The 21,803-nt window shown below is 56.8% G+C and overlaps 2 protein-coding genes and 1 long non-coding RNA gene across 6 annotated transcripts in view; 1 reads left to right on the top strand and 2 right to left on the bottom strand.

Annotated features, from left to right (window-relative positions):
- The window catches only part of LGR6 (leucine rich repeat containing G protein-coupled receptor 6), a 152,684-nt gene extending 142,254 nt beyond the window's left edge, over positions 1-10,430 (bottom strand). The window contains exon 1 of one of the 2 annotated variants that reach the window (XM_032133239.1): positions 10,063-10,430. In XM_032133239.1, the coding sequence (XP_031989130.1) occupies positions 10,063-10,421 (359 nt within the window). In that variant the 5' untranslated portion in view covers positions 10,422-10,430. The remainder of the gene's footprint in view (positions 1-10,062) is intronic. The other variant, XM_032133238.1, reaches the window with a different exon arrangement.
- Positions 10,431-13,923: 3,493 nt separating this feature from the next.
- Positions 13,924-20,831, top strand: LOC116455330. The gene is made up of 3 exons (XR_004244366.1): positions 13,924-13,943; positions 14,855-14,863; positions 20,762-20,831. It is a non-coding gene; the product is annotated as an uncharacterized LOC116455330 (long non-coding RNA).
- The window catches only part of LOC116455329 (receptor-type tyrosine-protein phosphatase V-like), a 40,846-nt gene continuing 39,342 nt past the window's right edge, over positions 20,300-21,803 (bottom strand). For all 3 annotated transcript variants that reach the window (XM_032133032.1, XM_032133033.1, XM_032133034.1), the window contains one exon: positions 20,300-20,838. In XM_032133032.1, the coding sequence (XP_031988923.1) occupies positions 20,779-20,838 (60 nt within the window). In that variant the 3' untranslated portion in view covers positions 20,300-20,778. The remainder of the gene's footprint in view (positions 20,839-21,803) is intronic.

Below are 21,803 nucleotides of genomic sequence, written 5' to 3' on the forward strand. Positions count from 1 at the left end.
GGCTGAAGTGTCTGGTCTCCAGGGCAGCAGCAGCCACTGCCCTGCAGTTGGCAGAGGGGTGGCAGGGGTCCCTCAGCTGCCGCTGCAGAGCGCTGCGAGCGCTGCGCTTCCCCTTCCCTCCCCCACGCCGCTGCTGCTCCCTGACCCAGGCAGGTGCAGAGGGGGAGAGGCATTTGCAGCCCCATCGCTGCCTTTTGGCACCAGAGCCCCTACCAGAATCAAAGAGCTTTTCAAAGCAAACCTTAAACTCCTTTAATCGCCAGCGAGAGCTCCTCCCACACAGATCTAAGGGCCATGAGCTCAGTGTTTTCGTTGCCCCAGGCAGATTTATGAGCTTATTCTTCAAGAAAGGGCGGGAGAGAGGGGAGGCCGTGGCATATTGCTTAGCCCGGGGGGCGGGCAGGGAGCAGAGGGGGGAGCGAGGCTTTGCGGTGCGAGGACTCCGCAGAGCGCTGGGCTCTGCCGCGGCTCTCGGGAGCGCTGGGGAGGAGAAGCGGCCGGGGCTGAGCGGGGCCCCGCCTGCGGGGCTGGAGCCCGGGGCACGGGGCGGGCGGGCAGCAGCTCCCTCCGGCCCTCCGGCCCTCCGGCCAGGCTCCGGGCACGGCGCTGCATCCCTCGGCATCCCTCAAAGCACGAGCGGAGCGGCTCCTGCAGCCCCGGCCGGGCTGTCCCGGCAGCGCTCGCCGCGGCAGGGAGGAGGGAGGAGGCGTGCTGGCGGTTCCGCACGGCTGTCCATCCCCGGCACAGCCCCAGCTCTGTGCGCAGTGGCTCCAAACACCCCTGCGCTGCCTTCCCCGCGCTCCCCATCCCTACACCTGCTCCCTTCTGCCGGGGAGCGCAGCGAGCGCACCAAAAGTTTGGCTGCTGCCTCTCCTGCAGTGACCCGGGCACCAGCCGGTGCCTTTGGGATGGGGCAGATCCTGCATCTCCTCTCATGCAGGAGTCGAATTCAGCAAATCTTGTGGGTCCCTTCCAGCTCAGAAGATTCCATGGTTCTATGGTACTCTGAAAGTGCCCCACCAAGAATGAGACATCTGCTCACATCCAGATACCTTTTAGCACTTCCCAACAGCCCTGCAGGAGATGCCTCTTTCCTTCTGAGCTGAGATCGTGGGGGGTCCCAGCAGTGATGGCACTATAGGCACAGCCCTCTGCATTGTCACCTGCAGCACTGCCTGTTGTGGCTGGGAGGACTTGAGGAATGCAACCCTCCTTCATGGACCATTTTCTCCAGAGAGCACAGCATCCCACTAATCCCAGCAGTATCCACACTGGGGAAACAGCAGCCAAGTTAAGTGAACACTGCTGGACCCAAAGTGCTTCTGCCTCATGACGTCAAGAGCAGAAAGGGAGCAGAGCCTATGAAGGGGCCTGGAAGATGATGCAACAGGAGGAAAAGTGGAGGAGATGTCATGAACCTCATTGGAAATTCAGAGACTTCTGAACTTCCTTTCCCTTGAACCTAGAACAAAGAGCCAGCATTGTCAATATTTAGTATAGAACAAAAAAAATCAATATACTGTGTTTTAAAAACAGCAAAACGCTTTGCTCTGGTAGTCTTGAAGTCCTGCAATGTGAACATTAAATTGCCTGTGGGTAAATGTAGCACCAGCAGGTGAAGATATGTAAATGGAAACTCTTTTTTAGAAAGACACCGCAAAGTGAAAACACTGAAATAATCTCTCCTGATTGAACTTGTTACTACATTTCTACCATTTACAGTCCCATGAGCACTGTCCATTTTCATTAAGCTTTTCTTTTTCAATTAAATGAGATCTTGCTTGGAAAACCATCCCATCAAACATGTTCTTCAGGCAGCTCTAGGACTGACCTCACTATTAAGGCAGGCTGAGAGATGTGGGGCTCAGCCTGGAGAAGAGAAGGCTCTGGGGAGACCTTAGAGCCCCTTCCAGTGCCTAAAGGGGCTTAAAGAAAAGAGGGAGAGCAGCTTTTTACATGGGCAGATAGTGACAGGATAAGGGACAGTGGCTTCCCACAGGCAGATGGCAGGGTTAGATTATATGTTCATAAGAAATTCTTTCTTTGAGGGTGCTGAGGCCCTGGCACAGGGTGCCCAGAGAAGCTGTGGCTGCCCCATCCCTGGAAATGTCCCAGACCAGGTTGGACAGAGCTTGGAGCAACCTGGATGGTGGAAGGTGGAATGAGATGATCTTTAAGGTCCCTTCCAACCCAAACTATTCTGTGGCTCTATGATTAATGGTCCTGCAATTCTGGCTTTGCTCTGAGCACTCCCACCCATCCCTCACTCCCTCCCTCACCTCTATTTTGTCTGCTTGCTGTGGAGTTTGGTGTCTTCCCACTGCTCTGCCCTGAGCCTCGAGTCCAGACACACAACCATGAAGCATCTGTAGGACCATGCTCATCATCCTCACCGCAGGGATGAAGGCCCACTGAGCACTGCTGTGGGCCAAGGGACCAGGACATTTCAGCTCTCGGCTGGGCTGGGGGTTCCACCTTGCCCAGGGAGCACAAAAGGCCATTTGGAAACACTTGCTCAGGAGCTGTGCTGTCTCCTTGTTTCTCTCACAAGCCACTCTTCAAGCTGTGCCTGATCCCAGTTTTTTTCTGCTTGGTTTTCTCCTCCTCACAGGCTGGGGAGCACAGGACAGGAATTACACCGTTCCTGGTTAGTACTCATCTGCCTGCTCCAGAGGGAAACACCAGCCAGAGCCTGGGTTGGATTTGGTGCCAGCAGCTGAAATCTGGGGCTCAGGCAGGTCCTGGTTTGGGCCAGCCCATTGGGGTATTCCAAAGTGTCGTCATTCATGAGTGCTGGGAGATGTTCCCCCCTGGGGCCTTCCTAGCACCATGCCAGCAAAACTCTGTCAGCCACAGGAGACCCTGAGGTTGTAATTGAGGTGCTGGGCAATTGGAGTTGAACTCAGGTGGCCTGCCCTTGAAATCTTTGAAATCCTGCTGGCAAGGATGCAGCAAGGATGCAGAGCACACCTGTGTGCATGTGAAGCGCCTCTATGGAGTCAGCAGATGGACTTTGTAGAGTCCCTTTGAAGGAACCCAAATCCCTGACAGTGGGAAATCCTTGTCAGCCCTGATATTTTAAGTGTGAAAAAAAAATTCCTCAAAGCTGATAAATGGTGAATATGACCCTGTGACTCCACTGCAGTGTGCAGAGCCCAGCTCTTCAAGTGCCTCTCACCAGCTTTATCTCCCTCATCCACGATCCCGAGCCCACAGAGGTTTCCCGCTGCTCCTGCTTTGGCTGCCCTTCTCTCAGGCATTCTGGGCATTCCCGAGGATGAGACCATGGACTTTGGGCTGTACAGGGAGGGAATGGCACTTCCTCTTGGTCTGCCAGCAGGAAAGAAGGTCAAGCAGAGAGCAGCCCTTAGTCTGCTGGCCAACTGATAGTAACATTTGATAGTCCTGGGCGCTGTCGTGGCTTGAGGAGTGGAAGGGTCTGGGAGTGAGTCTGCACCTTTGTGGTGTGTTTGGATGGGTCCTGGTGCAACACTGGGGCTCCTGTGGTGACCATGGCATGAGGAATCAGCTGTGGATGGGCCCTGGCACTGGGCAAGCCTCAGGCACAGGACGGGGACAGGATGGGTGATGTCTGTGCGACATCACCTGGGGGACGAGAGCAGCACTGGCCCCAGGAAGGACCTAATTTACGCTTTGCATTGGGATTTTGTGCTCTCTGCATTTTTGGCTGCTCCCTCTTTCTCCCTCGGGTGTGTGACTGTCCCAAAGGCACACAGAGGTCCCTGTCACCCCTGCAGGAAACCCCAGCTCCTTGGAGACCCAGTCACCCCTTCAGCCCCAACACCTCCCCACAGCTGTCCTGCCTGCCCAGGCTTCCAGAGGGCAGCATCCTGTCCCCCCCATTGGTGTCCCAGCTCCTCTGGCAGCTCTTGGGGTGCTCCCCATCTCAGGGGGTTGTGGTGGCTGTCCTTCCCACAGCGGGGGCTGCAGGGGGCAGATGTTGGCACATGGGGAGGGATTCGGGCTGAGGGGAGCTGCCTTCACCCCTGCTGCTTGACTTGCTGCAGGCACCAGCTATGTCCTGAGCCTCCAAACCTGCTGCCTCACCTACCTGCAGTTCTGTGGGTCTTTAGAAGATGCAAATGTCAAGAAAAAGGTGTCTTTCCCTCACTCTGCCCTATCCAGCATTGGGTCCAGCACAGTGTGACCTGGGAAGTGTCTGCTCAGCTTCAAAGCATCCCTGTCTCCCTGTCAGGGGTCGTGTAGCACCTGATTCCGGGGGGTGCTCAGAGGAGAGAGTGGGTGATGCAGAGCCCCAGACTCCCAGCGGGATGCTAAATTCCAGGCAGTGTCTCAAAATGTCTCTGCAAGGTGAGAACAGCCCTGAGGGCTCCTGGTCCCATTCAGCTCAAAGGAATGAGCTGGGGGAATGAGAAGCTTTCTGTCTGGGAAGCCTCTTGAGATGCCTGGTGATACCTGGGAGCAGCCAGGATCTTCTGCTTTTCCCTCCCCCCAGACCCTGCTGTGACAGCAGCAGCCTGACAGCCTCATCAGTTGTGTCCTGCCCCAGGTCTGTGCTGGTTTCCCAGGGCAGAGAACAGCCCTGCAGGCAGCGGCCTGTGCCTGGCTCCACGGCAAGGTGTGCAGGGGCCTGGGACAGGAACACAGCAGGGACCGGTGTTTCTGGGGAGGGGGCACAGAGCAGCAGAACTGCCTGACCCCTCCATAAGGATGGGGAGACCTGAGACCCTTGGGAAGTGGGGGATGGCTCCTCCAGCTGAGCTTTGAGCCACAGTGCCATTGGTGTCTGGCACCCTCCAGGTTTGTGTCCTTCATCCTCATCTCTTCCCCTGCAGCATCTCCATGGCCCGCTCTTCCACAGGGCGGTGCTCCCCACCCTGCCCGAGGCCCACACACTGCTCACACCAGTAGGTTTGATCAGCCTTCACAAGAAAAGGAGGAATGGAGGAGTGTTCTGCTCTATTGACTGGAAGGGTGTAGAGAAGCCGGAGCCAATGTCTCCTTGGAGTTGTGCAGGGGAAGGATGGGAGGTAATGGGCACAAGAGGAACCACAGGAAATTGCAATTAGATATTAGGACAAACGGGATAGTAAACAATGGGGAAAAGGTGAGGGAATCTTAGAGGTACTACTAAGATTATCCAGGTTTACCTACTGGAGAAGATCCTGACCAGCCTCACAGGATGGACCTGTTTGAATGTGGATAAGAGACCTCCAGAGGTGTCTCCCAGCCTAGGATATCTGGGCAATCCTTCCAGTCCCTCCCCATGTATGCTTAGTCCAGGCTGGGGATAAGGCACTGCAAGATGCATCAGGTCCCTCTATACCTGTGCAGGGTGTGGGGCTGTGTGTGTTCCCTGGCCAGCTGAAGTCCACATGTGCCCATGGCCCTACTGCTGCTGCCTTTCCATCCCAAGGTGTCCTCTGCTGAGACAGACTCTCCATTCCTTTCCTGCAAATGACAGCTGGACAGGACAGCACCTCCCTAGGAGGGGCCTGGCAGGCACAAGCAATATGGTGTCAATTTTTTTATGGTGGAAGAGGAGCAGCCTTAGCAAAGTGAGAGCATCCCTTCACCCCCAGCATTGCCACCTGTCCCCCTTGCAGGGGCTGGTAGCCAGATACATGGGGATGAGGGGGATCAGGATGCCATCCTAGGACAGGGGGCTGCACTGAGCACCTGCACCCAACTATGGGCATCTTCCTGGTGACAGCCATGGGGACAGCTGGGGACTGAACTGCACCAGCCCAGGTGGTGCAACACCTGCCCTAGGGAATCTGAGGTGGGGCACTGGTGTGCAGTGGTGCCAGGGATCACAGCTAAGATAGTATTTTAAGCACCAAGCAGCTTTTCCCATTTCCCCATCCTCCTCTGAGCCCCTTTGCACAGTCACCTCTCTGCCGCAGAGGAATCTTCCCCTACGCAGCTCCACTCTTCTGCACCCCCAGCTTGCTGCTGTCCTTTCCAGTCAGTCCCCAGTAGCTCCAGCCACCTCTGCTGCAGCCCCAGGTCAACCCTCTGACACACGTTGAGAGACAGAGATGTGGTGTGTGATACAGGGCTGTGGGGACTCACTGGCACATCAGCTAAAGGGGAAATCTCTCCCCTCTCCTTGACCACAGCTGCAATTTTGCCAGCGATGTCTCCACTGAAAACACTCGGCTTTGGATGGGTGGGATCAGGGTCAAGTTCAGAGAGGTGCAGGAGGGAGCAAGGACAGGATTCTTGCAGAGAGACAGGCATGGTGGAGGCACAGCACGGTCAGGATGGGGCATGGGCACCAGCTCATTAGTGGTGAGGCAGTGTCTAATCAGAGGTGATTACGGGGATCCTTTATTTTGCTCGGGAGGAAGTCCTGCTCTGCACTGTGCCAGTGACTTGCTGAGAAGACAGAGCACGGAGCAAAGAAGCCGGAAAGTTTTGCGAGCAGCTGCCCACCAGCTCCATGCTCCTGTTGCCATTCCAGGGCTCTCTCTTCAGCCCTTGTAGCTCTCCAAAGCAGTCTGGCGTTTCTTTATGTATTTGAATGTGGAGTTTGAGCCTGTATTTCCACGAAGAACTTAGATCTCACTCCAATATCCATACTTTCTACAAAATTTGTGCTGATTTGCTTTTACAAACCAGCCCTGGCTGCACACTTGTACCTGGGAATCTGACCTCACATAGCTTGCTAACAGTAGTGACAGAAGCAGAGAGAAAACCCAGCTCTCCAGTCCTCCTCCAGTCATTCCCAGTTCATTCTGATTTCCTGCCTCCATCATATCTGCTCCGTCCTCTCCTTGGCAGGGTTTAATGGATAAGCACCAAAAGGGTCGGTTTTCCCCAAAGAGGGAGGGAGGGAGGCCCCCTCCAGCACCCCCCGGGCCCGCCCCGCGCTCGGTGCAGCCGGAGGGTCCCCCCAGCCGGGCGTGGGCTGGGGAGGGGGCTCTGCCCGTGCAAAGGACCGTCACTGGCGCCACCGTGTGAGCCCACGGGGAGCGGCCCACGGGCAGCGGGGCCGGTACGGGCACGGGAGAGAGAGGGGCCGGTACAGACACGGGAACGGGGCCGGTACAGACACGGGAGAGAGAGGGGCCGGTACAGACACGGGAACGGGGCCGGTACAGACACGGGAGAGAGAGGGGCCAGTACAGACACGGGAGAGAGAGGGGCCGGTACAGACACGGGAACGGGGCCGGTACAGACACGGGAGAGAGAGGGGCCGGTACAGCCACAAGGGAGCGGGGCCGGTACAGCCACAAGGGAGCGGGGCCGGTACAGCCACAAGGGAACGGGGCCGGTACAGCCCACGGGGGAACGGGGTCGGTACAGCCACAAGGGAACGGGGCCGGTACAGACACGGGAGAGAGAGGGGCCGGTACAGACACGGGAGAGAGAGGGGCCGGTACAGCCACAAGGGAGCGGGGTCGGTACAGCCCACGAGGGAACGGGGCCGGTACAGCCCACGGGGGAACGGGGCCGGTACAGCCACAAGGGAACGGGGCCGGCACAGCCACAGGGGAACGGGGTCGGTACAGCCACAAGGGAACGGGGCCGGCACAGCCACAAGGGAACGGGGCCGGCACAGCCACAGGGGAACGGGGCCGGTACAGCCACAAGGGAACGGGGCCGGCACAGCCACAGGGGAACGGGGCCGGTACAGCCCACGGAGGAACGGGGCCGGTACAGCCACAAGGGAACGGGGCCGGCACAGCCACAGGGGAACGGGGCCGGTACAGCCACAAGGGAACGGGGCCGGCACAGCCACAGGGGAACGGGGCCGGTACAGCCCACGGGGAACGGGGCCGGTACAGCCCACGGGGGAACGGGGCCGGTACAGCCACAAGGGAACGGGGCCGGTACAGCCCACGGGGAACGGGGCCGGTACAGCCACAAGGGAACGGGGCCGGCACAGCCACAAGGGAACGGGGCCGGTACAGCCACAGGGGAACGGGGCCGGCACAGCCACAAGGGAACGGGGCCGGTACAGCCACAAGGGAACGGGGCCGGTACAGTCACAAGGGAACGGGGCCGGTACAGACACGGGGAGCGGGGTCGGTACAGCCACAAGGGAACGGGGCCGGTACAGCCACAAGGGAACGGGGCCGGTACAGTCACAAGGGAACGGGGCCGGTACAGACACGGGGAGCGGGGTCGGTACAGCCACAAGGGAACGGGGCCGGTACAGCCACAAGGGAACGGGGCCGGTACAGCCCACGGGAGAGAGAGGGGCTGGTACAGCCCACGGGGGAGCGGGGCCGGTACAGACACGGGGAGCGGGGCCAGTACAGACACGGGGAGCGGGGCCGCGTCCAAGGGACCGCACCAGCACCATCCCGAAGTGCTGGGTGCTGCGGGGCTGTCCCGAGGACCCAGTCCCAGTGGAATCCAGGGCTCTGCCAGCAGCCTCAGCAGGCACTGGCCGCACCCGCTGGGATTCACGCACAGGGATCCGTATCCCAGAGCTGTGTCCCTGCTCCAACCACCGTGGCCAGGGTGAAGGTGGCACTGAGCGCCAGGAACACCGTAATGTGCCTGGGTTCGTGTGGGCGGGCAGCTGTGCAGTTCCCAGCCCGAGGGACAGCTCCGTGGGGATGACACGCAGCGTCCCCTCTGCGGAGTGGGAGCAGCGGGTGCCCCATCCTGTGGTACCGGAGGGTGAAGTGGGTGCCTGATGGGGCTTCCCCTTGTCCCCACAGAAGCATCAATGCTGCAATGTTCTGCATTCTCCCACATGCTGCAGTGACTTTGCACTCGTGGGCAGCCGGTTCCAAACCAAGCCCGAAGGATTGTTCTGTGCAGTCACACCTCATGTAACAAGTGGTTCCCTCTCCCAGGGGAAATTCAGCCTGCATTACCCATTTCTCTCATCTTTCATGGTCTCCAGTGAACATCGTCCTTTCCCGTCTTATTTCTCTCCCAGCTAACCCAGTACAGCTCTGGCCATCCAGTGGCTGGCACAAGACCGTGCTCCTCAGGCGAGCGGGAGGAGCAGAGAAGCCCTTACTCAGCTGGGGCAGCTCCCACCTGGCTGCGCAAAGCCCTTCCTGAAGGGGCTCGGGTGCTTTGCTCTGACAGCTGAGCACCTGCATCTCAGCACAATCCAGGAACGGCGGAAAACCAACACCATGGTCTGTTTGCCACTCCCAGCCTCGAGTCCCCCCTCAGCACACTGAGCACAACATGAACATCCCCAGCACCGTCTGGGGCTACCAGTGGTCCGTGATGGCTGTGGCACACGCGGCTTCCCTTGGCAGTGCCCCAGCTGCATTCCGAGCTCGGAATGCCGCGGTCCTTCCCAGCCTGTCTGCCGAACAGCTGTAGCTCGTGGCTGCAGCGCTGCCTGTAAACCCAGGAAGCATCTTCCGCAGGGATAACTTGTCTCCCTGAGAGAGATGTTTCCTCTCCTGGTTAAACACTGAGATTTTCCACAGTCGTTTATCAGGATCCTCAGTCACCACCGGTATGATGGCACCGAGACCACCTCTAGGGCTAGAAATGAACGCACCAGTCTCTGTCAATTAAGCCTTTGGGGTATTAACATCAGAAGGGGTATGAAACATTCAGATAATCAAGAATTTTTAAATAAAATTAATACATAAATAATCAAAACACAACACTTACCAACCCCCCAGACCTCTTACAAGACTTTAATATTCATTTTAAAAAGGCAACTCGGACACTGCTGGTGGCCAGCACAACCCAAACCCCGCAAAGCCCTGAGTTATTGCAGCTATTGAAATGCTTGACAGAAGGATCCCAGAGCAGTTTTCCCTAATTGCTGTGTAAAAATACTCCATTATGTGCTCAGACAATCAAAATCGACCCAACAAGTCAGTTCCCGTGGTCCGCTGCAATCACGGAGCAGAGCAGAACATCGCAGTATAAACAGCGCTCGCAGAGGGGCGCGGGAGGAGGGGAGCTTGGCAGGTCCTGCCCAAAGAGCTGCCTTTTTTGTTGCTATTTTGCTTGGTTTCTAATTTCCACAGGAAATTTAATTTCGGGAATATGTGGCACAAACTTCCAAGCCGGAGGAAAGCTGCAGCTGTTGAAGGGGTCCAGGGGAAGCATTGCAAAAGCAGCAGCAAGGGCTGTACTTACAGGTAAGCGGTGAGAGGGCTCAGGTTGGCAGGGACCTCCGAAAGCCCCAGCTCGGAGCAATCCACCGAGAGCACGATGCCATCCTGTTCGCAGTGGCACTGGGGCGGGCAGGAGGGCGCAGCACCTGGCTCCACAGGCATAGCCCGGCAGCGGGCAGAGGACGCCAGGAGAATGCCCCAGAAGAGGAGCGTGTCCATCCTCGCCCTGGCTGCGGGGCCGGGGCGCGGTGTCGCCGGCCGGCTGCGGGCGCGGGGCTCGGCGGGGCGCAGCGGAGCGGTGCCGGCGCCTGGCACGCAGCGGGCACGGGATCCCCGGCAGGTCCCGGTGTGGTGAGGATGCAGCCAGGCAAGGGAAGGCATTGCTGAATGATCTTGGTTATTGGGTTTCAAGGGCTGGGCAGGGGCGTGAGACACTCCAATGGGAGGAGTTAAACTTTCTACTCTTTCCCTCTCTCTCTCTCTCTCTTAGAGCTGGCAGGAATTTCATTCAAAGGGAAGAAAGGGGAAAAAAAAACCAAAAGAAACCTCAACAAATAAAGACCTGTTCATAGCTCCAGGACCCAGGCTTGTTTTGTAACCATGTTTTTGTGAGATAGCAGGGCAGGGGAAGGCAGAGCTGGCTCCGACAGGGCAGAGGAGTGTAAGTAGTGAGGCAGGAGTACCCAACAGGCACTTCAAGGGCTCCAGACTTTGGGACGCTGAAATATAACCCCAGATAAAGGACTCTGTGTCTGTGCTAGCTGCTAAACTCAGCTGTGACTGGAAAGTCAGGGTGCAGCTGGGGAGAAAGGACTGAGGAGCTCAGGACAAGCTTTTTGCTGGGAGCGACCATGCCCAAGGCTGGCTGTCTGTCTGTCCTGAGCTCCAGCCCTCACTCTTCAGCAGCCCCGTTGCTCTCCCCTTGCACCAGGCAGGGGTTAGGGGGAGATGCAGGGGGATGGAGCAGCAGTGTCATGCTGTGCAGCTCCATGGTGGGACGTGGTGCTGTTGTTACAGTTTTGCCCAGATCAAGGGCATGCGTGAGCTGCGTTTTGCAGGAGCTGCCCAGCACTGATGCCAGAAGCAGGGGGCTGGGTTGCTTCAACAGCTCTTTCTAACCCTGGGTAAAGTGGCCAAAGAAGAGGAATAGTCCACTGAGTGGGGCTTGAAGCCATGTCACCTGCACCTGTGCCATGGTCTGGCTTAGCAGGGGCTACTGCCTAGGCCAGCCCAGGGCCTCATAGTGTCCTGGAACATGTGGGATGTGCATCAGAGCAGGATTCTGTATCAAGGAGCTACCGAGTTCTGGGCAGCAGAAACACCTGATTAGCAAAGGGTGCTGGCCCTGCAACAGGAGAAGGCTGCAAAGGACAGCTCCGTGTCCTCTCTCATGATGGCCACTGGCTGCTCAGGGCCACTGTGATGCCCTCAGATGGGGTGACTGCTGTCATCCCATGGCAGTGGTTTGAGGGATAGGGGCAAGCCTGGCCCCACAGCTTGAACCACACCGAGTCTCTCTGTACAGAGCCAAGAATCTCATCTGTAACAGGGACAGCAGCTGAACACGGCTCTCACACTGACGGCAGACAGCTCTCCATGGGGCTTTAGGTGGATCTGGATTCCCAGTTTGTTCCTCCCTCTGCCTCCCCCACAGCCATGAATGGAGGAGGTGAATGAGGTAGAGAAAGAAGGGCCCAGGTCTGGGTCGCTGCAAATTGCACCCATAAAGTCACCTCTCCCACTGTAACCATGCTGTGGCAAAGTGCCACGTGGCCAAAGCACGGACTGGGAGATGCTTTCACATTCCTGCTTCCTCTGAATGGGCCTTTCCTTCTGGCAAAAGAGTTTCCTGACTGTTATCCCCATGATCACAGGATAAAAGAGGCGGAAGGGTTATCTGGGGTCAGGAAGGTGAACTGGCACACTGGGAGACTTAAATAGCTCCAGCTCACCGGGGCTGGGGTGCCTTGAGATCTGTGAGTCAGAGTGGGCATCTCCTCCACCAAAACTGTGCTGAAGATGGAGTTCAGGGTTCGGGGCTGATGCACAGACTTTGGCTGAGGGGTGCTGGCCGGGGTGATGCTGGATCTGAAACTATTTCACTTGCCAAGTGCATTCAGATCCCGCAGATTCAGGACTCCCTGGGACTGCTGCAGTCATTGGAAAGAGCATCACCAAGTGCAGAGGAGTGAGAGGATTTTGGTCTAGGAGCAGGAACTAGTTTAATTGGAATAAAGGCGCTTCCATCATAAACAGTGATGGAGATGTCATTGATTAAACAGTTGCAATGCCTTTTGACAGCTCCGAATATAAATCACTGCTTGGTGGGGAGACAGGGAGCCCTCCTCAGAGAGATGAGTCCCCTCAACACTCCTCCCCTCCAGCTCTGAGACGGGACACGCTAGCAGGGCCCGAAATGGCTGGACATGCTCTGACAGTAGCCAGGAATCTGAAGTCAGTCTGGAGAAAGTGTCAGGCCTATCACTCCTGGCTGCAGCAGCAGCAGCTCTTATCTGTGATTCCTGCTCCTCTCCCTCACCACATCACCATCTCTTCACGATTTCTCACTCAGTGAACTGTCCTCGGGAACCCAAGGCTCTGGCTGATCATGCTATTAATAGAGTTCTCGCAAAAAATCCCACCGAAGAGGTTCCTATTGAAAACTACCATTCAGCTGAAGCAGAGATATTTCCTCATGAAGGCACTGACTGCAATTTTCACACTTTTTTGGAGCAGCATGTCCTGACACTGGAGAGCTTTTCTCCATGTGCCTCACTTTGACTTTTCTGTTTGCTTTTTATTCCAGGTCGGCTGTGGAGGTTCATATCCATGCCTCATTTCTCTGAGATCTTAGCTGTCACTATTCAAAGTGTCACACTCCAGCGTGTCACCTGGCTCCTGGCAAAACTAAGAGTCTGGACACCAGGTTGCTTGGACCAGAGAGCTTTGACGTTTCCATGGTAAACCTGGAATTTCTGAATGAGTCCCTCAGGGATGGAGGTGTCACTTTCCAGCCAGCTCTAGCTGAACCCGCAGCGCGGTGGGAGCAGTGTGGGCCGTGCCATTAGCAAAGGCACCGGAGCTCCCGATGCAGCTCATCGCTGCGGAGCGGATGTTTCCCTGCAGGCTCCGCCGTGTCTGTGTTGTCCTCTAGCGGCAGGCTGCGGTCTGGGAGAGGAGAGCGCTGCTCCACAGCCACCCCTCTGCTCCCTGCAGGGCCCCGGCACCCTCCGCTGCACCCCCCCTCTTCTGAGACTCTTGGGACCAAACACTGGGGGATTGGGCTGAGCGTGGTTCCTGAGCGTGGGGTACCTCTGAGCGGCAGGTGACATCCCAGGTGATGTTTCTCCTGCTGCCTCCACATTAACAGGTCTTCCTAGAGCTTGCTTAAAAACAGGAATTAAAAAAAAGCCCTTGGGGAAATTTAGAATACAGCCCAAGTGGAGAACAAGGTCCAGGTCTTGTGAGCTGCAAGCATAGCCATGGGCTCAGCTGGCCAGGGGCACAGAGGGGCCAGGGGTGGTGGGAGTGGGCTGCATTCCTCACACCAGCACATGCTCCAAGGGGGTCTGACTCTGGATTGCAGCCTCGCACCTGAGGAGAGCCAGGACTTCGTGTACCAGCACTGGTCAGATCCTCTCTGTGGGCCAGAAATGAGATGCCAAAGAGGCTTTGGCCTGAGGATTGTGCCTGGCAAGGTTTTCTGGAGCTGGTGGCATTCAAAAGCTGACAGAGTTGCTGTGGAGTTATAGCTGGGGCAGGGCTGCAGCAACACCCTCATGACAAGCACTGATGGCCCCTCCTGCACAGCCAGAAGATCTCTGTGGGCCCTGATGCAAGAACTTGCTGGACCTTGACTTTGTCCCTCAGTAGTGGGCTCCATGCCCTGCAGAGGGGAGGGAGGTGATGTTGCTCCTCCAGAGGTGATGCCAGTGCCCTGGACATCCAGCTGAGGTCCTTCCCGAGCTGGAAAACTGGCGCTGCCAGCTGAGTCAAAGTGCTGGAGGCTGTTTGTTTCTGTCCTCAGCATGGGCCTGACATGGGGCCCCTGGAACAAACCACAAATGTGTCTCCTGCCCTGCTCCCATGGGGCGACTGCTTTTGCCCTCTTTTTATTTCCTTCCAGATTTTATAGGGTTCTGGATCAACCCAGTAGGATCCAGTTTGGCTGTTGATCTCCAAGGACAGCCAGGCCATACTGCAGACCTGGACGATGCTGGCTGTGTTTCACTGCCAAGGTTCCAGCAGGGACCGATGCAGTGCCACACACTGGGAGGACAGCAGTGAGTCCCTCCCTCCAGAAGGGCTTGCAGGGGCAGGAGAGGATGCAGAGAGCCTTTAGCAGGATCACAGGGCACAGGGACACCAGAGAAAAAACAAGCATCACCAGGACTGGCCCATGTGTGCCATGGCATTCACCCATCCCCCTCATCCGACGTCTCTGTGAGGGGACACTCACTCCTAAGACATGACCTCTCTTTTGAGTAAGGCTCCTCAGACTTGCCAGCCCTGGCTCCTCTTGAAGCTGATCCTTTAGGTTCTGGGTGGAGCAGGTTGTGATCCAAACCAGCAGGGATGGAGCAGGATCCAGGAATCTGGTAATTCGGATGTGTCTGTGAGCCCAGCCATACCCTGTGGAGCCATCCAAGGTCAGGGGCAGAGGCAAAGGCCAGAGGAATGTTCCTGGAGACCCTGCTCCCATCAGGGTCATCCAAAGGCTGCAATAGCACTGTCAGGCTCTGTGTGAGTCTGGGCCCAGCAAGGACTCCCAGAGGTTTTCTAAAATGTAGCTGCAAACACCTGCAAACAAGCAGAAGGTCCCAGTGCCCAGCATGTGGCTCCAGCTGGGGGCAGGGGAAGGACAGGGATAGGTGTCCATGCTTCCTGACAGCGGGAAGGACTGGTGCCTGTGAAGTCACAGGGAGAAGCATGGTTCCAGCCTGATGCCTGGGGCACAGAGCTGCACAATCTCCAGATGCACTTTAACCCCTTGCTTTGGGAGGCACTGCTTGCAAAAAGCCAAGGGGCAGACCTGTGGCTCCATGCCCTGCAGAGAAGAGGGACAGAGGTGCAGAGCCAGGTAGGAGACCTGTTGGGTGGACCAGAACCCTGGTCCAGTGTCCTACATGCTTGAAGACTTTTCTTTTGGAGCACCTGCATCTCAGCTGGGTCAGGGAGCCACAGCCACGGCAAGCCTGGCACGTGCATGAGGGGTGTTGAGAGAGACCCTCAGCTTCAGTACTACTCGCCTGTCCCTGCAGGAATAAACTAAAACACAAGAAATTCCACCTCAACATGAGGAAGAACTTCTTCACATTGAGGGTGGCAGAGCACTGGAGCAGTTTCCCAGGGAGATTGTGGATTCTCCCTTCGGAGATGTTCAAAGTTCACCTGGACGTGTTCCTGTGTCACCTGCTCTGGGTGGTCCTGCCTTGGCAGGGGGGTTGGACTGGCTGATGTTCAGAAGTCCCTTCCAACCCTCTGATTCTGTGAATTCCCCTTCCAGTTCAGACTTACCTTCAATCCTTGCTGGCCTCAGCATTTCTGCTCACCAGGAGGTGGCCAACACTAGCAGCTGATGATAGAGGATGCTGGAAATCCTGGGGGCATCTAGCTGCAATCCTGCTGCTCCTGGTGCTGGTACCGCTCAGGTGGAAGAGATGGTGGGCAGTGGGCATTCCATGCCATGACTGGTGCCAGCACCTGATTTCATGGAGATGTCCAGCTGGGGACGTGTCAGGGTGAAATGGGCTCCCTGTGGTGGGAGCAGGGGCTGATTACTGTGCTGTGGAGCAGCTGGACTCTGTGCCCTGGGGAGAGCCGGGGCCAGAGAAGAGCCTGGGGTAGAGGTCCAGTGCTGAAGAAACTGTGGGATCAAGGAGTTGGGGTGCTCCAGCAGCCACCATCAGGCTCCCATGGCCGTGGATCCCCAGATCTGAGGGGTGCTAACCCTGTCCCCTGTCACTTGGCAATCCCAACCCAGTCTGCCCCTGCTGTGGCAGTCATGGGAAGGGGAGCAGGGAGTAGGACAGGGGGTGCAAACAGGCAAACTCTTGTTCATCTCGAGTGTTTTGACCTCTGCATGGGTGTGGGAGACACATGGGGACTGATGGAGGAGGGCAGTGGCTGGGTACTGCTCATCTGGAGCAGGATAAAGATGAAGAACAACATGGCAAGGCCCAGAACTCACAGGGCAGACCAAGCCAGAGGCTTGTTTTGTTTTAATGTTCTGTTGTCTTTCTCTCCCCCTCTGGGTTTCATGGCTCTTGAGCTGCAGGGCTGGAAAATTATTCATCCAAACCACAGCTCCCACAACACCCTCTGTAAGCATCTGTGGCTCCAGACTCCACTGCAGCAGTGGGTGGGAGGTCATAAATTCATCATTGTCACCAACTTGGCCTCCTGTCAGGCAGGACACAAAGCACAGAGCAGAGGGCTGTGCCACAGACACACACTGCGGCTGTCACAGCCATGGTTACTCACTGGGCAAAACCTGTTGGCCACTTTGTGTGACAAATCCCTGTCCTGTGCCTGTCCTGGAGATGAGAAGTTCCCACCACAGCTGGAGAAGCCGTGCTTTAGCTGCAGATGCCTGCAGGTTCACCTTGGCTGCTGGCTCTGCTGTGTTAGCCAGATGTGAGGGCTGAGGGACCACTGCTCCTGGACTTACAGAAGCTCTGTGGACACCACCATGCCTCCCCCACCACGGCTTTGACTTCATTCCTTATGTCTCAGGGCCAGTGCCCCTGGCAGCTCTGTGCCACCAGCCGTGGGTGACACGGCATCAGCCCTGTGCTCTGTCTTGGGACTGCTGTCTCTGTGCACAGACAGGAGATCCAGGAGCACTTTCCCAAGGGACTGTGGCAAGTTCCTGGTGCACTGCCCATCCACTGAGGCAGATGGACAGTCCTGTGCAGTGCTGAGCTCCAGTGGGATGAGAGCTGGTGTGGGGCAGGTGCCAGCAGAACTCACCCCACCCCTTCCTTGCTCACTGCCATCAGTGTGGCCCGGGGTGTGGCCAGGTTGTCACATGTGGGTGATGTTCTGCTCTTCTCCACAAAAGCAAGTCTGTCCCGTCCTGAGGCTCCCTCCTCTGCCATCAGCTGTGGAGCCAGACCCAGAGCCTCTCCAAACAGAATATGGCTCTGAGCAAAGCCCAGGGCGTAATGACTGAACACCACAGGGTAGTTCTGATTGTGGGAAAACAGCAGAGAGAGGCTGGGGGGTTCCTGCCTCTCCTTATCCCTGGCAGCTGCCCATTTTGGAGGAGGCAGTCCTGGCTGGGCAGTGGGGACACTCTGGGAGCAAGGAGGACTTGTCCCTGCAAAGCCCTGGGCTGAGGGGAGTTGTCCCTGCAGAGCCCTGAGGGGTGATGTGGCACCAAGAAGGACAATGCCCACCCATCCAGGGGGGCAGCCAGCAGCACAAGTCCCACACACTGGCTGCCAGGCCCTAGAGAGCAAAACCACTGGTCAACATTCTTCTGTGCCCCTCACAAGGCTCCTGCTGGCCCATGGCATCCTCACTGTCACTGTGACTGGCCCTGCTTTGCAGGTAGGGCACTCCACAGATCTTGAAATCCTCTGAGACAATGAGCATCAGGTGTTGTAACATCATAAACCCTGCAGGGACATACAGGTGCACAGGCTTGTCTGTGTTGAGTGGGGACTGCATGCCTTGAACAAGAGCCTGATGCTAAACCTCATCTCTATGCACACCTTGGGGACTTTACTGTGCTCAGCACCCGGGATTCCTGTGCCACACAAAGCCAGGAGAGCCACAGGCTGCATCCAGCAGCACCAGCCGGGCGACGCTGGAGTTGGATCCAGGTCTGGATCATCTCTGCCCTGTTTGAGGCCATGACACCAGCCCTTCCCCACACCAGCAGCTCTCTCACTCCTTCCCACACAGGGAGCTCTGCCTTCACGTGCTTTGCAGATCACCTGTGCTGAGAGAGAAGCAGTGAGAGGAGCACTCCCAGTGGACGGGATTGAGTCTCCAGTGTGAAAGTATCAGCATTTTCACTGTTCTTCTAGGGGTATGTTGGACTAGACCTGCAGGTCCTGGCAGAAAGGCTGCTGTCCTGTAGCACAATAATTATTTTTAAGGCTGGATGCAGCTGGAGAGTGAAAGCTGGACATCAGGGTTGTTTCCAGTGGAGGATGGGGCTATGTGCATGTGTGAGCAGGACACATGGTCTTTGAGACTTCTCCTTCTTGGGGGCTCTTGGGGTAAAAGCCCCAGCACTGGTGAGATTCTGTGCTGCTGGGCAGGTCTCAACTTCACCAGCCTGTCAGCTCCAGACTCTGGACAGACAAACGGCACATCATTCTTTGGACCAGGCTTGATTTTGCAGCTTGGTTGCTTGATGCCAACATCCAGTGCGCACTGCTGTGTCCTCCAGTGGTGGTCCAGATGCACAGGACAGGTGCTGCTGCTGCAAAGCATGGGGACCTCATGTGCAGCCAACAGCCCCACCCCCCTGATCCTGGCTACGGGGCTGTGGAAACAAATGTTTCCCTCTTGTGGCCCTCATCCTGCAGCACCAGTGTGGTTTAGGGGTTACTGGTTACATAAAAGTCATAAAGCCATCAGGCTCCCTGTGAGCAAGGGCAAGGGCTGGGCTCCTCCCAGAGCAACATCATAAATCCTTTTGTGCGCATAAGAATATCCACTGAGCTTCACAAGCCCTTTTCATGTTGGAAGTATTCACTCATCCTCCTGCAGAGCCCCTGGCATGTTGGCACCTCACCAGGAACAGCAATGCAACGAGTCACTGGATGGTCACTTGTGCAGGCTGAGCAGTGAGTGATGGGTCACATCACACGGGTGGGTGACCCTGGTAAAAAGATGTCGTGACATAGAAACATTCCCAAACAGCAACTGGATCCAGGACAATGCAGGTCAGGATGGGTGAGGGTGGCCATGGGCAATCAGGATGCTCTGGGCTATGCTGAAGCCAGCACTGCACACACAGCATGTCCAGGGTGGGAGGAAAACCAGCCCTCTATGGGGCTAAGGCTCTGCACTGCCTGGGTTTCCTCCAGCCCAGGAATGCTGCAGCTCGGAGCTGGGAGCAGAGCAGGACTACACGGAGGCAGAGGGAACTGAGCAGCTCTGCCAGCAGTACAGGAGGTTTGTTGTGTGCAAGGAGAGACTGCTCCCACCCAGCTGTGCCCCTCCTGTGGCCACACCTGGGCAGTGGGTGCAGGGAACAACGGGCAGGACTTGGCTGGGGGCTGCACAGCTCTGCTGGGTGGTGGGGATGGGTGGTGCACGGTGGGAGCAGGAGGTGTGTGGGACAGCAACTGCCAAAGAGGAATGTGATTTAGGAGAGGGAAAAAAGGACACCCAGTTGCAAAAGAGGCCTCAGCCCAGTGCTGGGATGGCTGATGCTGAGGTGCCCTGGGTGTCCCATTCTGGGGGCAGATCCTCGTTCTGGAAGAGGGAGAAGCTTCTTGTGGAAACACAGGGGCATTAGGATGAGTGGCCAACTCAAGTCACCCACCTGGGGCTCTCAGCTCCTTATAACAGGTCTTGGGAGCCCCTCATCAGACCTGTTATGTCTCCTCACCCCACTCCAAGGCAGCTGCCACAGGACATGGAATAGTGGGCAGGAGTGTGGGCCACACTGGGACAGGGTTACTGCTTTGGGACTGCACTATAACCCCACCCTGCTTGAAGGGGCAAAGAAGGATAAACAGGCTCCCAGGTACAGTTTTATCTACATGAGGAATATGCTTGTGAAACCATCTCCTTTTTTTAAACTCTTCCTTCTGTCCTGTACTTGCAGCTCAGTGAACTGAGTTGTTACTTGTGATTTCAGCTTGTGCATGGCCACTCCTGCTTGCAGAGCAGCCGTGTCCCTGCATGGACAACCCAGTTCCCAGAGCAGCAGGACTGCTGGGGCTGCCAGCTGCTTACCAGTGTGTCAGCTGAACCAGGTGGCTCTGCCCTGTTCCTTGGTGCTGGGGAGCCAGCAGGTTCACAACTTGGAGCCCAGGCTTCATCTGAAAATGCATCCCTTCCTCGTGAAGCTGTGGGTGGGCTGGAGATTCACTGCAGAAGTGTTGCCTCAGGGGAAGGAGCAGATGAGAGTGAGCAGAAGCTGCTGTGCCATGGACTGCAACATCGAGTGCCCAAGGGACACTGCAGTGTCCCATGGCTGGGGACACAGCTGCCCTTTTGGGAACAGCTGCTATGCTGTAGCCTTCACATCAGCTGGACCCCTCAAAATCCAAGCCTCCCTTACAAGCACACGCTTTCCTAGGGTTGTTTATTGTTTGTACCTAAGACCATTCCACCAGCCGAGACAAGCCAGCTCTGTCCACAGCACATCTGAGACCTCCACACGCCGGTGCCCACGGGCACGGGGAGACCACGGTGCTCCATACTCGTGCTGGGCCTCAGGGGCACCGTAGAGCCCCGTGGTGTGTGGTGAGGGGGGCTAGAGAACCTTCCAGGCACCAGGAATCCCAGGAGATGTCCAAAGCAAGAGAGCATCTTGCCCAGCCCGTCATCGTGTCTGCACTGAGGGCTGCAGCGCTGCGTGGCAGGACACTGTCCGTCTGTCCAGGACACCCCACGTCACAGCTCACACCGTGAGCGACACACTGGGGACAGTGCCAGGGGAGGCCACCGCTCGCTGCAGGGCTCACTCTGTGCCAGGAGTCCCATGGTGCTCTCACCAGCTCCCGGCTCTGTACAGGACCCTGCAGAAGGGAAGGGCCAGGTGGTGCTAGAGCTGGTTCTGAGCAGTGATGTCCTGGATGCAGGTGTACAGGAGCATGTACTGGTCCTGCAAGAGAGAAAGGGGCATCAGAGTCAGGTTTCTGACAGAGACCTCCTGGTCACAGATTAACCTCGCAGTTTGCCTTAAAAAATCCTAATTAAGGAACAGTGTCTGATGGCAGAGCAGGATTTGCTCTCCCAAGTAGTCCATGATGGTCCTGTGCCACCACAATCACCCAGAAAGGAAGAATCAAGCCTGTTACACCATGTTTGTTTCCCCTTCTTCACCCCCCTGGGATGGGGCTGAGAGGAACATCCCATCTGAGATGGAGACGAATAATTTCATTGGGCTTCCTCCAAGTGCCCCAGTGGCTTTTGGATGTGCTGTGGTGTTTGCATCCAAAACAAGAGCAAAGAGCAACTCCAGTGATGCTGCAGGGCATGAAGCTGGAGTGCATGGGGTGTGGCAGTGACCTGGGGCCATGAGGGACCTCTGGACCAGAAGTTTCCCTTGGTGTAGTCCCAGTGTACCAGTCAGGTGCTGACAGCAGATCAGGGTAGATGCTTGTAGGCTCACAGAGGTACAGAAAAATCTGTGTGGGTTTAGCCCAGCTGCATTGTTTGTCTCTTTTTAATATCACCAAACTGATCCATCAGGTCCAAATGTGGGTTCAGAGGTCCCAAGTCCCCTGTGCGTTTGCTATGAGGTTCTGCCCGAATGCCAGGCTGCCCCAAAATGACACCAGGCTACAAACGCCCAGGACTGCCTAGGCAAGATGTGAGCAAGGTAAATGGGGTTGTACTCAGGGCACAGAGCTGCAGGGCACGGCCAGCTGGCACATGGTGTGGGTTGGAATCACATGGCAGTGGGCAGGGGGGATTAGGGACTCGCAGAGGGGCCCCGACCAGCATTCCCCAACAGCTCGTTAATGTGCTGGCTGAGCCGCAAGTCACGAGGAGCCTCCTCCCTGTGGTGGCGGGTTCAGCCTCACCGGAGGGCTGGGAATGCCGCGGATCACACAATGGCTGAGG

The sequence above is a fragment of the Corvus moneduloides genome, chromosome 24, assembly GCF_009650955.1.
Source record: "Corvus moneduloides isolate bCorMon1 chromosome 24, bCorMon1.pri, whole genome shotgun sequence".
NCBI classification, from domain to species: Eukaryota; Metazoa; Chordata; class Aves; order Passeriformes; family Corvidae; genus Corvus; species Corvus moneduloides.